Source organism: Galeopterus variegatus, unplaced genomic scaffold (assembly GCF_000696425.1).
Source record: "Galeopterus variegatus unplaced genomic scaffold, G_variegatus-3.0.2 Scaffold307, whole genome shotgun sequence".
Taxonomy (NCBI): Eukaryota; Metazoa; Chordata; class Mammalia; order Dermoptera; family Cynocephalidae; genus Galeopterus; species Galeopterus variegatus.
Window position 1 is genome coordinate 222,317 of NW_007726418.1, and position 12,708 is coordinate 235,024.

Sequence of the window (12,708 nt, forward strand, 5' to 3'; positions counted from 1 at the left end):
AGTGCGGCGCTTGGGAGCACGGCGGCGCTCCCGCCGAGGGTTTGGATCCCATATAGAGACCGATCCGCTTGCTGGTTGAGCGCGGTGTGGGCGCAACACCGAGGGTTGCGATCCCGTTGCCGGTCGCGGTACGGGCGCGACACCGAGGGTTGTGATCCCGTTGCCGGTTGCGGTACGGGCGTGACGCTGAGGGTTGCGATCCCGTTACCAGTCATGAAAAAAGACACACACACACACAAAAAAGATTTGAGAAGATGAGTGATTTCATGAAGAAAGCCTTTTTTATAAAAACTTAACCATCTGACTCACCACTTCCAGCTTCAAGAGGTAAAGAGCCTAAAGAGAAAGGAGACCAGTTATGCTGTTTAATATTTTAGGTGTAAAGAGTTAAGGACCTAGTCCTAGGCTAAGGTATTAGCAGTTCTGTGTAATACGTATTGTCAATATGTCTATGTCTATATATTATAATATGAATTGCCAACGAAATGTGTGGATTCTGTAGTTTAGGATATGTGTGTACTAGGGGCGGGGAGTCAGAAATGGTGAAGAAGAGATCTACTCTTTGCATTAAAAGTGAGGATTTGAGTCTTCTGAGCTCTCAGGAAGTTTCAGGCAACCAAAGGCTTGTGTTTCTATTAAGATACGAAGCATAATAAAAATAGCGTATGTTTATAATAGGACATATGCCAGACTATTCTAAAATGCTTTGCTTATATTAACTCATTTAACCTTGCCAACAACTCTGGGAAGTGTTAGGTTGGCAAGACAAAGAGATCAAAGGACTCCAAGCCAAACGTTTACCACATCAGGGAGTTTATTTCTAGCGAACCTAGAGGGGAGACTGAAAGATCAGTTCCCCACCCCATACAGACTAAAAGAGATTTTGTAGGGTTTGAATTAGGAGAAGGGGTTTGGGTGGACAGCATAAATTTTTAGAAGGGGTTTGGTAGCTATTCTGAGCATTCAGCATTTTGGAATGGCTCTGCGGTTTTCCTGTTCTGCACAAGATTCTGTTTTGCACAAAATCCGTTTTTTCTCAGAAAGCACTTGCTTAAGAGAAAGGGAGGGGGCAGGGTGAAGAAGCTGTTAACATGGATATGTTTATGCTGAGCTGATTGTGAGGCCTAATAGGAAGTAGGTGCTATTATCCTTTGTATTTTACAGATAAAGAAACTGAAGTAAATTGTCTAGGGTCACAAAGCTAATAAGGGTAGAGCTGAGATTCAAACCAGGTCAGTCCAGCTCCATAGACAGTGCTGTCACCCATGCCAGTAAACCACCTTTCTGATTTACTTAACAATAACTGATAGTAGTGACTCCGAACTCAGTACATTTTGCTTTATAATTTTCACTCTTTTTTTTCAATACTCTCATCACTTCAGACCCAAGTATCAAAATATGCTACCTACAGTAGAAATCCAATGGAACATATTTAGCCGAAGCTTTTTTCTTTTTTCTTCAAACTACTGTTTTAAGAGTTTTATTATCCTTTACAGAATTAAGACTGAATATTCTCTTGTAATAAGTTCATCAGGGGCTTCAGAGGTTTTGGAGGTGGGTTATTAGTTACCACACCCTTAAACATTTTAATGAGAAAGGGTTTAAAGATGTGCCTATTAATGAACTAGTCCAACTTTTTTTTCTATATTTTTTTCTGTTCTTTATCTCTTGCTGCAGGTGAATTTTAAACTATTAAAATCATGAGGTGTCCTTAGTATTTTTTTCTTTGCACAATTTATGTGTTTGTCTTCGAATACTAAAATTACAGTGTACATCAAATGGAAAAAGGTTAGGGAATAGTTGAGCAAATTTTTTATTGTTGTTGTTGTAAAGTTAGTTGTTCATAACTAATATTGTCCATGACTTGACTTTCCATACAGAATTGTCACTCCGCTACATATATTTTAATTCAAAACACCAGAAAGTAATCAGTACATCTAAATTTTTGCTTTTTTCCCCAACGTCTTAGGAAGCAGGTAACATAAACCGATCATTGAGCTGCCTGAGCCAAGAAATCACTGCACTTGTTGATGTGGGTAATGGAAAACAGAGACATGTTTGCTACAGACTCCAAACTTACCTTCTTACTACGGGTAAAGTAGATCATTGGGTTCCTGGGCTCTTTTTGGTTATGCTCGCTAAGATTGACACTGGGATATTCTCTCAGCCTTGGTGGCAATACTGTACATTTTTTTTTGATAACATTGACAAACTGTCTTTCACGTTGTCTACAGTTCCAGTCTGAGGATAGAGGGGGAAAACCAAAGTATTTTTCCTATTCTGTCACTCAACAATGACTTCTGTGACTTCTGGTCACCAAGAAGTGTGTGGGGATTTCTACCTACCAGCAACCAATCAGTCATTTCTGCCGTGGACACCAACAGGGTGTTCTTTATGCAATTCAATTCTGACATTATCTGCCTGGACAAAGGGTCAGATCCCACAGGTTGAGGTCTTAGTCCCACAAGACTGCCCTCCCACTTCCAGTGTCAATCACAAGCCCCACATTGTTTTGTCTGTGCTTCTGACCTATAAATCTGGCTATAAATGGGGGTTCCCACAACCCCCTCCTCAGGTTTGATTAATTTGCTAGAGCTGCTCACAGAACTCAGGGAAATACTTTACTTACATTTGCTGGTTTGTTACAAAGGATAGTACAAAAGATACAGATTAAGAGATGCATAGGGCGAGGTATGAGGGAAGGGGCACAGAACTTCCATGCTCTTTCCAGGCATACCACCCTCTAGGAACCTCCACTTGTTCTGCTGTCCTGAAGAACCCCCTACTTCTTTTGGATTTTTGTGGAAGCTTCATTATGTAGGCATAATTGATTAAGTCATTGGCCAGTGGTGATCAACTTAACCTTCAGCCCCTCTCCTCTTGCTGAAGGTTGGAGGGTGGGGTTGAAAAGTCCCAACCCTCTATCTTGTCTTGGTCTTTCAGGTGACCAGCTCCCATCTTGAAGCTACCTATGGGCTGTCAGGCAACATATTAGCATACAAAAAGACACTTAACACTTTGGGGATTCCAAGGATTTTAGGATTTGTGTGCCAGGGACAAAGACCAAATGTATATTTCACAATATTACATCTAAGGGTTCCCCATTTTACTTTATATACACGAAACTTCTTTGATATTGGTGTGCACCAGAGGTCAGAACGCTTTTTTTATAAAGAGCCAGCTGGAAAATATTTTTGTTTTTTGGACCACACAGTCTTTGTCCCAACTACTCAGCTTTGCCTTTGTAGTGAGAAAGCAGCCAGAGACAATTTGTAAACAAATGGGTGTGGTTGTGCTCCAGTATAACATGATTTACAAAAACAGGCAGTGGACTATATTTGGCCCATTGGCAGCACTTTGCCAACCCCTAGTGTAGACTGTTAAAAGACCTAGGAGTCTTCCACTTACTTTGGAGACACCCCTTTGGTTCCATACAAAAGAACTGTAGTGCCATAAATTGGTAGACTAATTTTCTCTCTCTTTCAAAGAGAAATCAGTCATTCTTACCCCCCAAGTAGACTCCCTGATCATGGTTTGAGTGAAGAGACTAATGTTGCCCCTTCCTCTGGGTAAATCAGAAGAGTATATAGTTCTAGTCATTTTATTTTATTTCCTTGAATTATGACCCTCAGTGGGGTATTAGTAATATAAGGAGGAAAAATCATGATAGCTTCCTGACCTTAAGTCTCTTGAGACTTACTAGAAGTCTTTGGAGAGTGTAGAACTGCAGTGATAATTAGAATTATGATGTCACCAATGTGACAATGATGTCAGACACATATAGTAGCGCCTTGTAATGAGGTTGGCCATAAGAATCAGAAGCAACTGCAAATGGCTTCTTAATACACAAAACAACAAAACCAGGAGCCTTATACTAGTCTTGTCAATGGTAAGTTCCCTCCTCCACCATCAGTGGAAGGTGCTAAAGTATATGGAACTTGTTTAAGGATGAGCTATTTAAAGCTTTCCCAATGAGCAGGCTGAGCTAAGACAAGAACACAGGGACCTTGGGGCTGTCAGAGGGTGTTATTTCCTCACTGGAATTTTGGGTATTTCACAACTGGGTCCCTTTGGCCTTGTTAGTACTCATCTGTTGAACTTATCACCCTTTAGGTTTTGTGGGACTTTTTAAAATTTTTATTTATTTTATTTTTTATTTATTTTTTTGTTGTGGGCCTTTTTTAAATTTTATTTTTTTAAATTAGTAAACTTTATTTTTTATAGCAGATTTAGGGTCACAGCAAAATTGAACAGAAAATACAGAGGGATCCCATATATTCCCTGTCCCTACAGATGTACAACCTCCCCCACTATTGACATCCATACCACAGTAGTACATTTGTTCGTGGTCCTTTTTAAGCCTATTATAAGTTGTCTTTTTTTTTTTTTTAATGAATTTTCTTTGTTTTTGGCAAGAACAAACTGAAGACCTCAAGTACTTCTTTAGAAATATAGCCAAGTAAACCCATTCTAATAAAACAGGCTTATTGAATTTGACAGAGTTCCCTACCTGAGCGAACCCCCCAACTCCATCGTCCACAAAAATGAAGATACTGTTTAAAAAACAAAACAATACAGAACAGAAAAAACAGAAATGGAGCTGTCAAATCAACTCTTCCTTTCAGGAAGTTGGTTAAAAAATAAAGGCTTTGATTCCTCTGGAGAGGGTTGTTTCTGCCAAGCTGATGGAGCTCAGGCTGGCCTTGCAAGTCATCATGCCCTTGTAGATTAGGCTCCTTCACCATAGGGAGCTGGGACAGAGGGAAAATGAGGTGTTTGCTCTTCTCTATTGGGAGGGTGGGGGAGCTGTCCTTCTCAGGGGGAAGGAAATGTTAGGTGAACACACCCAGATCCTAAGGGGGACCCAGCCTAACAGAGCCCAGGGCTAGTCAGCAGAGCCGGGAGGCAAGTGGGGACACTAGGGGAGGAGTGGAGAGGGAGAAAAGAGCCTGGCTGGTGCTGTTTCTGACTCTAGTTATGAAGGCACAGAAAAAGGAAGCTTCCTCTCCACGCCAGCACACTGTGCTTCTGGTGGCCTTTGACTGTGAGGTGGAAGTGCAGTTTTGTTTGATGTTTATCGCTCTAAATCATCCCAAACAAAGGTAAACACAGGGCTATACAACTCAAAAAGCATTTTTTTAATGTTTCTTAAAAATTCTTGAACAGGCAATGGTAAATGAAGACACCCAAGGACATGTGAGCCAGCTCCAAGATGAAGTGAAGAGACTCAAAGAACAACTGGCCCAGGTTACTTCAGGGCAGATAGTACCAGAAAGCTTTCTGACTAGAGGTAGGATGAGCGCAATGTCCTTTATCTTGGAGAAGACCATGTGTGAATATTAGTATAAAAACCCCCAGATGATAGGCACAGTAATAAGGCTACCCAAATTTTTCCACAAATATCTCTTTCTGTTTGTTTACCTCTTTCTGTTTATTTCACCTGTATAGAAACAATACTTTGTAATCAGATACAGATACCATAGGCACTGAGTTCTGTGAGATATGGTGGGAAGGGGGAATCAAAATAATTTTGAATAATTCATCCCTAATAAGTGCTAACAAGAGAGACTGATAAATTTCATTTAGATCCACTTCCAAAGTTCTGTCGTAGCAGATGTAATCTATATGGGATTACTAAATAGCATATGAGAGACTTTTTTCTTCAGAGGGTGAATTAGATCTTGAGATGCACAGCACCCTGGGACACCCCCTATTTTTTTAGGTCCACTTCTAATTCTGTCGTACCACATATAATCTGTATTTGTTAACAAAATAAAGAGAAACTTACTTTTATTCGAAGAACAGCTAATATGTAGAATGGGTTAATTTGGAATCTAATCTGGTGATGACAGTCTGTTTCTTTAGATGAGGTGAGAGCAGTCAGTCAAAGCCTGTCTGTTTTAGCTCATCTCTTGGTTTTGAAATTTGAGAAATATTTTTTTCCCTTTCCCTTTCTTTCTTACTGGATCAATTACAGATACAGAGAAGACTAATTACATGAAGTATTTTCAGGAGGCAATGTTATTCTTTAAGAAATCTGAACAAGAAAAGAAGGTAGGAAACTGAATTAGTATGAAGAGGATTCAAGATATTTTAGGCTTTCACTGTGTGGTTTTTATTGCCTTACTGAGTGAAATAATAGCACTAGGTCAATAAAGAAAGTAAAGGAAAGTGGTAAAAAATCTAATTTTGCCTTTAAGATTAAATTTGAAGTTAGTATTTGTTGCTGGGTTTATGAAAATTTAGGGACACTGAACTATTTTTCGTGTTTTACCAAATTACAAATTTCTTAAGTCTCTGGCAGAAAAAGTCACCCAATTAGAAGACCTCACCCTCAAAAAGGAAAAATTTATTCAATCTAATAAAATGATTGTGAAATTTCGAGAGGATCAAATAATACGCCTAGAGAAGCTCCATAAGGAATCCCGGGGAAGTTTTCTGCCTGAGGAGCAGGATCGTTTACTCTCAGAATTAAGGGATGAGATTCAAACTCTGCGACAACAAGTAAGTGCATGGCATCTGTAGTATTTCTAAAACTAAAAGAAGTTCAAAGCAAATATAAGTTTGTCACCTAGTACTTGTTCCTTAATGCAATGGAAATTATTTTAAATGAAGTCTGCTGACAGTATGGTTGCATAATTCCTTTTCTCTCCGTTTCCAAAATAGTTAAACCTGAAGGGAAAAGGGAAGAGGTAGTGATGTTACTACATAGCACTCAACCCCAGCAGGCCAAGCAGAATTTCATACCAGTGGGCAGCTGCAGTTGTCTCAGTCAGTAGTCTCTTCAAAGTTGAGACTTAAAATTTTCTCATTGTTTTTCCTTTTCCCTAGGGAGGATAGATAGGTAATAGAGGCACGTCATTTAAAACAAAACAAAACAAAACAAAACAAAATCTATTAGCAGTTTTTTGTGTATCTTTCCAGAGTTTCTAATGCGTACAAGTATTAAAACTAATATAGATAGATATTTTTACTTGTATTTCTTTTGTACACTTTTCTGCACCTTGTCTTTTTCAGTTAATGTATCATGGAGGGCAGTTCAATCTTGGTTGAGAGTTTCTTTATTCTTTTCAGCGTGTTGATTTAACCAGTCTCCTTTGCATGAGGATCTGCTACTGTGTATACCCTTGAGCCTATCTCCTTAGATGCCTGGAAGAAAATTTCAAGGGGTATAGACCCCATCTTTGAATAATAGAATTGTAGTATATGCATATTTTCAATCTGATCACAAGTGCCAAGTTGTTTTCCACAGTAGTTGCAGCAGGGTACCGCCACTAGTGCATGCTTATTCCTAAAGTTTTCTAATGGCTTTTTAGAGAGACAAGTTCGCTGAGGAAATGTTTGTAAAAATATAACTCATGTAATTTTTCTACATCACAGATAGAGCACCACCCCAGAGTTGCAAAGTATGCTATGGAAAATCATTCCCTCAGGGAAGAGAATAGAAGACTGAGATTGTTAGAGCCTGTGAAGAGAGCCCAAGAAATGGATGCCCAGACCATTGCAACACTAGAAAAAGCTTTCTCTGAAATATCTGGCACAGAGAAAATTGACAAAAGTAAGAAATGATTATTGTACACATGCCTTGCTGTTTTAAAGAGGAATTGTAGTGTCTTGTAGTTAGGGTCTTCATTTTAGCCTCCAGACTTACTGTGCTAGTTTCTTATGCACATACTTTTAATTTTATAATATAAAAAGGCATGTACCAAACTTTTTTTCTCAAAAATCGTAGAGTAGTAAATTATGTAGGCTAATAGTTATAGCAAGGAAATACCCACTACATTTCTCCGTTTTGTTGATAAAAAGATTTATTCAGATATTACTTTTAATTTTTATTAAATGGAATTTTTCTGTTTAAAGTATTTGAAATGAAAAGTGCTTAATGAATTAAACATGAATAAATATAGAGTTGAAATATTTATTAAGTTGGTTAAGGTCTGTACAGTGTAAGAAATGTCAGAGGAGTCAGACTTATGATCCACCCAGCACACTGTTGTCCTGATGTTGTGGTTACCAATGTGTGCACTCTGTTACGCTTATTTCCATAATTTTGCTTTTACTTTGTGAAAAGTGGTTTAGTTAGTACTAAATCTAACCTACAGGCTTGGCAGCTGTTGGTGTTAATGCCCTGGGATTTGGTAACAAAGTCTGTGTTTGCCGCATTCCTGGAGTTAGTATTTTCATGGTCTTTTATCATATTCAGTCTTGGCCTTTGTTTCCTTTTAGGCCGAAATTGAGAAAGTTCTAATCTTTTTATTCTGCATTCATAAAGAAGACTTTTTGTCTCTGCTTTTTGAATTTTCCTTTTTTAAGCCTTCTTCCATTCTGTTATAACTGAATAAAAGTATAAAATTCACAGTTTGGGGGTTATGGAAAGACTAAGGTTTTAGGTTTATAATTAAGATCAGGTTTTCTGTTTTATTTAAACTATATTTCTTATATAGAAATGCTGTGAATTTGGTTGGCCATTTTGGCTTTAGTAGTACCTTGACTTACTATTACCTTTGAAAAACATTGACGACAATTTCTGGACCCCACCACTTTCCAAGCATCCATTATACTCTAAAGTACATTTACATAATATTTTTCTGTGCTGAAACTCAGTGAACTCTCTTCACTCAGTCTTCTAAGCAATCCCTAAAAATTAATATTTTCTAGCTGGTAGATTATACCAAGTTCTTTCAACTTGCTGCCCTTGCTGTTTGTTTCCTTTTCTACATAACTCACTGATTGTTAACATTAGCTGCTAGCACTAACTCCTGCAAGATTCAGCTGTAGATGCTTCTTCATCCAGCATTAGGCATGTTGCACTTCAGTCATTGTTTGCACTTTCTCTCAATGGGAAAGTTGTTGCCTTAACTATGCCTCTCCATACTGTGACCTCTGTGCTTCTTTTTTTTCTTTTTTTTATTCTCGAATCATAATTGATTATACCCATTTTGGGAGTTCAGTGTTGACGTATGTTGATCAAATCAATATTGCTAGCATATATATTATTATATTATTACAAATCATACTTATTCTTTTTTTTTTTCTTTTTGTCTTTTTTCGTGACCGGCATCAGATCGCAACCCTCAGTGTTGCCCCCGTACCGGACCGGGACCGGCAACGGGATCGCAACCCTCAGTGTCGCGCCCGTACTGGACCAGGACCGGCAACGGGATTGCAACCTTTGGTGTTGCTCCTGCACCTCGCTCAGCCAGTGAGCGGCTGGTCTGTATGTGGGATCCGACCCCTCGGCGGGAGCGCTGCCGCACTTCCTAAGCGGCGCACTGTAGCAGTGTGCCACCGGGCCGGCCCCAAATCATACTTATTCTTTAGGCCCCTTATCCAATCTCTCCCCATCCCCTTTTCCCTCCCCCCTCCCCCACCTCTGATAACCCTAGATTTCTTCTCTCCTTCTGAAAGAGTAATGGATACTCTGTTGATTTGTTGCCAGGATGATCTGTCCAGTGCTGAGAAAGGTGTGTGTTCAGGTCCTCACTATTATCGTTGAGTAGATGCTTCTTTTATCACTCTAGAATGGGCTTTGTGGAGAGAGACATCCTCTTCTTTTCTTTGGTCTTCACTGGTGACTCTCCATCAATGCACTCGAGTGGCTGGCAGGCCATCTGCACGGTGGTTGTGGCATCTAGCTGCTTTTGTGGCAGCCGTGGCTATTGTAGTGGCTGTGGTGGGCTACTCACATGGAAGTGGTGTTTTTGGAATGCTCCTTGCCTGGTTGTGGGAGGAGGGGTCAGTTGCCAACTGCATGCCTCAGGACCTCGGACGTGGCTATTGTAGTGGCTGTGGTGGGCTACTCACATGGAAGTGGTGTTTTTGGAATGCTCCTTTCCTGGTTGTGGGAGGAGGGGTCAGTTGCCAACTGCATGCCTCAGGACCTCGGACACACCCCATGGCAGCAGCAGCGTGCCTGGTTGCAGGAGGAGGGGTTGGTCCCTGGCTCCATCTGTTTTTACATTCTGCAATGTTGTTGCAGAACAGTTGGGTGGGAGGAGGAGAGGGGAAGGGGGAAGGAAGTAGGGTGGGAGAAGGAGGAAGGGGGAGTGTGGTTGAGGCCTGTGGTACCCCCCTCATTCTTGCAGGGGAGACCAGAGGGCTTCCAGTGGTGGCTTGGGCATCACTGGGCTGAATGCAGATGTCGGGGGGTGTGGCTGAAGCCCTCAGCACCCCCACTGCCCGGCTCCAGAGATCAGGGTACTTCCTGTGGCAGCTTGGTGGTTGTCACTGACTGTGTGTGGATATTGGGGGGATGTGTCTGAGGCTCTCGGTCCCCCACTGCCCTGGCTTGGGAGCCCAGGGTATTTCCTGAGGTGGCTCAGTGGTCATCGCTGGACTAGGTGCAGGTGTCAGGAGAGCATGGCCAAGGCCCAAGGCCCCCCACCTTCCCAGCTCAGGGGCCTGGGATAATTTCTGCAGTGGCTTGGTGGTCGTTCCTAGGCTGGTTGTGTGTGTCAGGGAGCATGGATGAGGCCCCCGGTTCTCCCTACTTCCTGGTTTGGGGGCCCAGGGGCTTCTAGTCCTTCTAGGTTTTGTAGGTGTTCTTTGGTGAAGTGAGACCTTTACTAGTTAATATCAAAGTTTGTCTCTGGTCTGTGGGTATGTTGTCTTTTCTTTCAGTTCTGTGTTGGATTATATGCTGTTTCTACTACTTAAACTCTGCACTGGAACTAATTTGTTGTCCTTTTACTTCTAAAATGGTGGAACTTCCTGTGGGGACCAGCACTTGAGCCCTGTAGTTGAGCTAAATTGCTTCTTTGCTACTGATTCCCTGGGGAAGGCTTTTTGTACAGCTCAAATTTTAATGGTTGACTTTGTAAGTACTTCCGGTCTCATGAGATCCAGTACAGCTGGGTTGTGTAGAAACTCTGGTCTGGACCTGAGCCTTTTCAGCAAACTGCTCCCCCTGCAGTTCTATATTCCTGACCAGTCTACACAGAGTTGACTTGTGCTGATTGGAGGGCAGATGATCTGTCCATGCTGTGCCCCAATGTTCCCTGGGTGGGCCTGTCTCCCCCACTGCCTGCACTCCAAACACTTCCCATGGATGGGCCGTGTGCTAGTCCCTTGCGATAACTCACCGACTCCTGAGTGGCTCTTTTTTTCAGTTATTGTGGCTCCTCGCTCCTACATGGGTCCACGGGAACCCTGTTAGTGGTCTTGCTGGCCTGAGGGCCACCAAGGCCCTCTTTTCCCCTGCCGCCTCCAAGCAACTTCATAGGAAGGGCACAGCAGCAGCTTTTGCCAGCTCTTGCTCTCTGCACTCACCAGCTCCAGCCCTGAACCGGCCAGAATTTGAAATGGTAGGAGCGATCCATCATGGCTTCTCCTGCTTTCAAGAACCTGTAGGTCTCTCCTCCTCTTCCTCTGAGCTCTGGCAGCCCCAGCTTGGCTGTCGTTCCTATAGTTGTAAATTGGTTGATTTGTGGGAGAGGGTGATGTTGGGGACTGTCTGTTCCGCTGCCTCAACCAGAGGCTCTCTGTGCTTCTTAAACATGAATTCTAAACCTATTTGGGATACTATGTGGCATCCCATGTCTCCTGCTAAGTAATAAACTCTTGTATTTTAGGTCCCACCTTCCAACCCATTTCTCATATTTCATCCTTGTGCCTCAAAATTGATACCTAACCAAAGAACTTAGAAAATGTGTTTTTTTGTTGTTGCTTTTTTGTTTTTTTGGCAACTGCTTGGTAAGCGTATCTGAACCTTTGTTCTTGGTGTTTGTTGCAAGGCTGTGCTCTAACCAACTGAGCTAACTAGCCATTTTTGTTTTTCAAAGACTGAGATTGTTTCCTTATTATCAGCTCAGCAAGGATTTCCTGCTAAAGCTCCAAGAGAACCATGTTCATTTGCAAACACTGAGAGGTTAAAAGCACAACTCCTGCAAATTCAGACAGAGCTGAATAATTCAAAGCAAGAATATGAAGAATTCAAAGAACTAACTAGGTAAAGTATATATACATGCATGCTCACCTATTTTAATGTGCATTTGCTATAGTGTTAATATTGATAATTGGGCATTTATGTTATTTACATGTTTAGTCAAAGTTTTTATTTATTTATTTATTTATTTATGAATTTTATTTTGTCAGTATACAATGTGATTGATTATTGTAGCCCATTACCTAAAAATGTGCATTTGCTATAGTGTTAATATTGATAATTGGGCATTTATGTTATTTACATGTTTAGGCAAAGTTTTTATTTATTTATTTATTTATTTATAAATTTTATTTTGTCAGTATACAATGTGATTGATTATTGTAGCCCATTACCTAAACCTCTCTCCCTCCTCCTTCTCCCTCCTCCCTCGCAACAACCTCATATCTGTTTGCTTGCTGTATCAACTTCAAGGAATTGTAATGTTGTGTCTTCTCCCCCCCCCAGTTTATTTGTGTATTTATTTATTTTTAGGTCCCACAAATAAGTGAGAACATGTGATATTTCTCTTTCTATGCCTGACTCGTTTGACTTAATTTAATTTTCTCTAGGTTCCTCCCATGTTGTTGCAAATGGCAGTATTTCATTCTTTTTTATAGCAGAGTAGTATTCCATTGTGTAGATATACCACATTTTCTTTTTTTTTCCTTTTTGTCTTTTTTTGTGACCGGTAGCGGGATCGCAACCCTCGGTGTCGCACCCACACCGTGCTCAACCAGTGAGCGGACCGGTCTCTATATGGGATCCGAACCCTCTGCGGGAGCACC

At 41.1% G+C, this 12,708-nt stretch overlaps 1 protein-coding gene across 1 annotated transcript in view; it reads left to right on the plus strand.

Annotated features, from left to right (window-relative positions):
- LOC103586125 (kinesin-like protein KIF15) overlaps positions 1-11,857 on the plus strand; it is a 20,118-nt gene extending 8,261 nt beyond the window's left edge. Inside the window, 7 exon segments of the mRNA XM_008567279.1 lie at positions 1,970-2,064; positions 2,066-2,093; positions 5,167-5,290; positions 5,978-6,054; positions 6,295-6,504; positions 7,381-7,558; positions 11,781-11,857. Of these exon segments, the coding sequence (XP_008565501.1) occupies positions 1,970-2,064; positions 2,066-2,093; positions 5,167-5,290; positions 5,978-6,054; positions 6,295-6,504; positions 7,381-7,558; positions 11,781-11,785 (717 nt within the window). The 3' untranslated portion in view covers positions 11,786-11,857.
- The last annotated feature ends 851 nt before the right edge of the window (positions 11,858-12,708 follow it).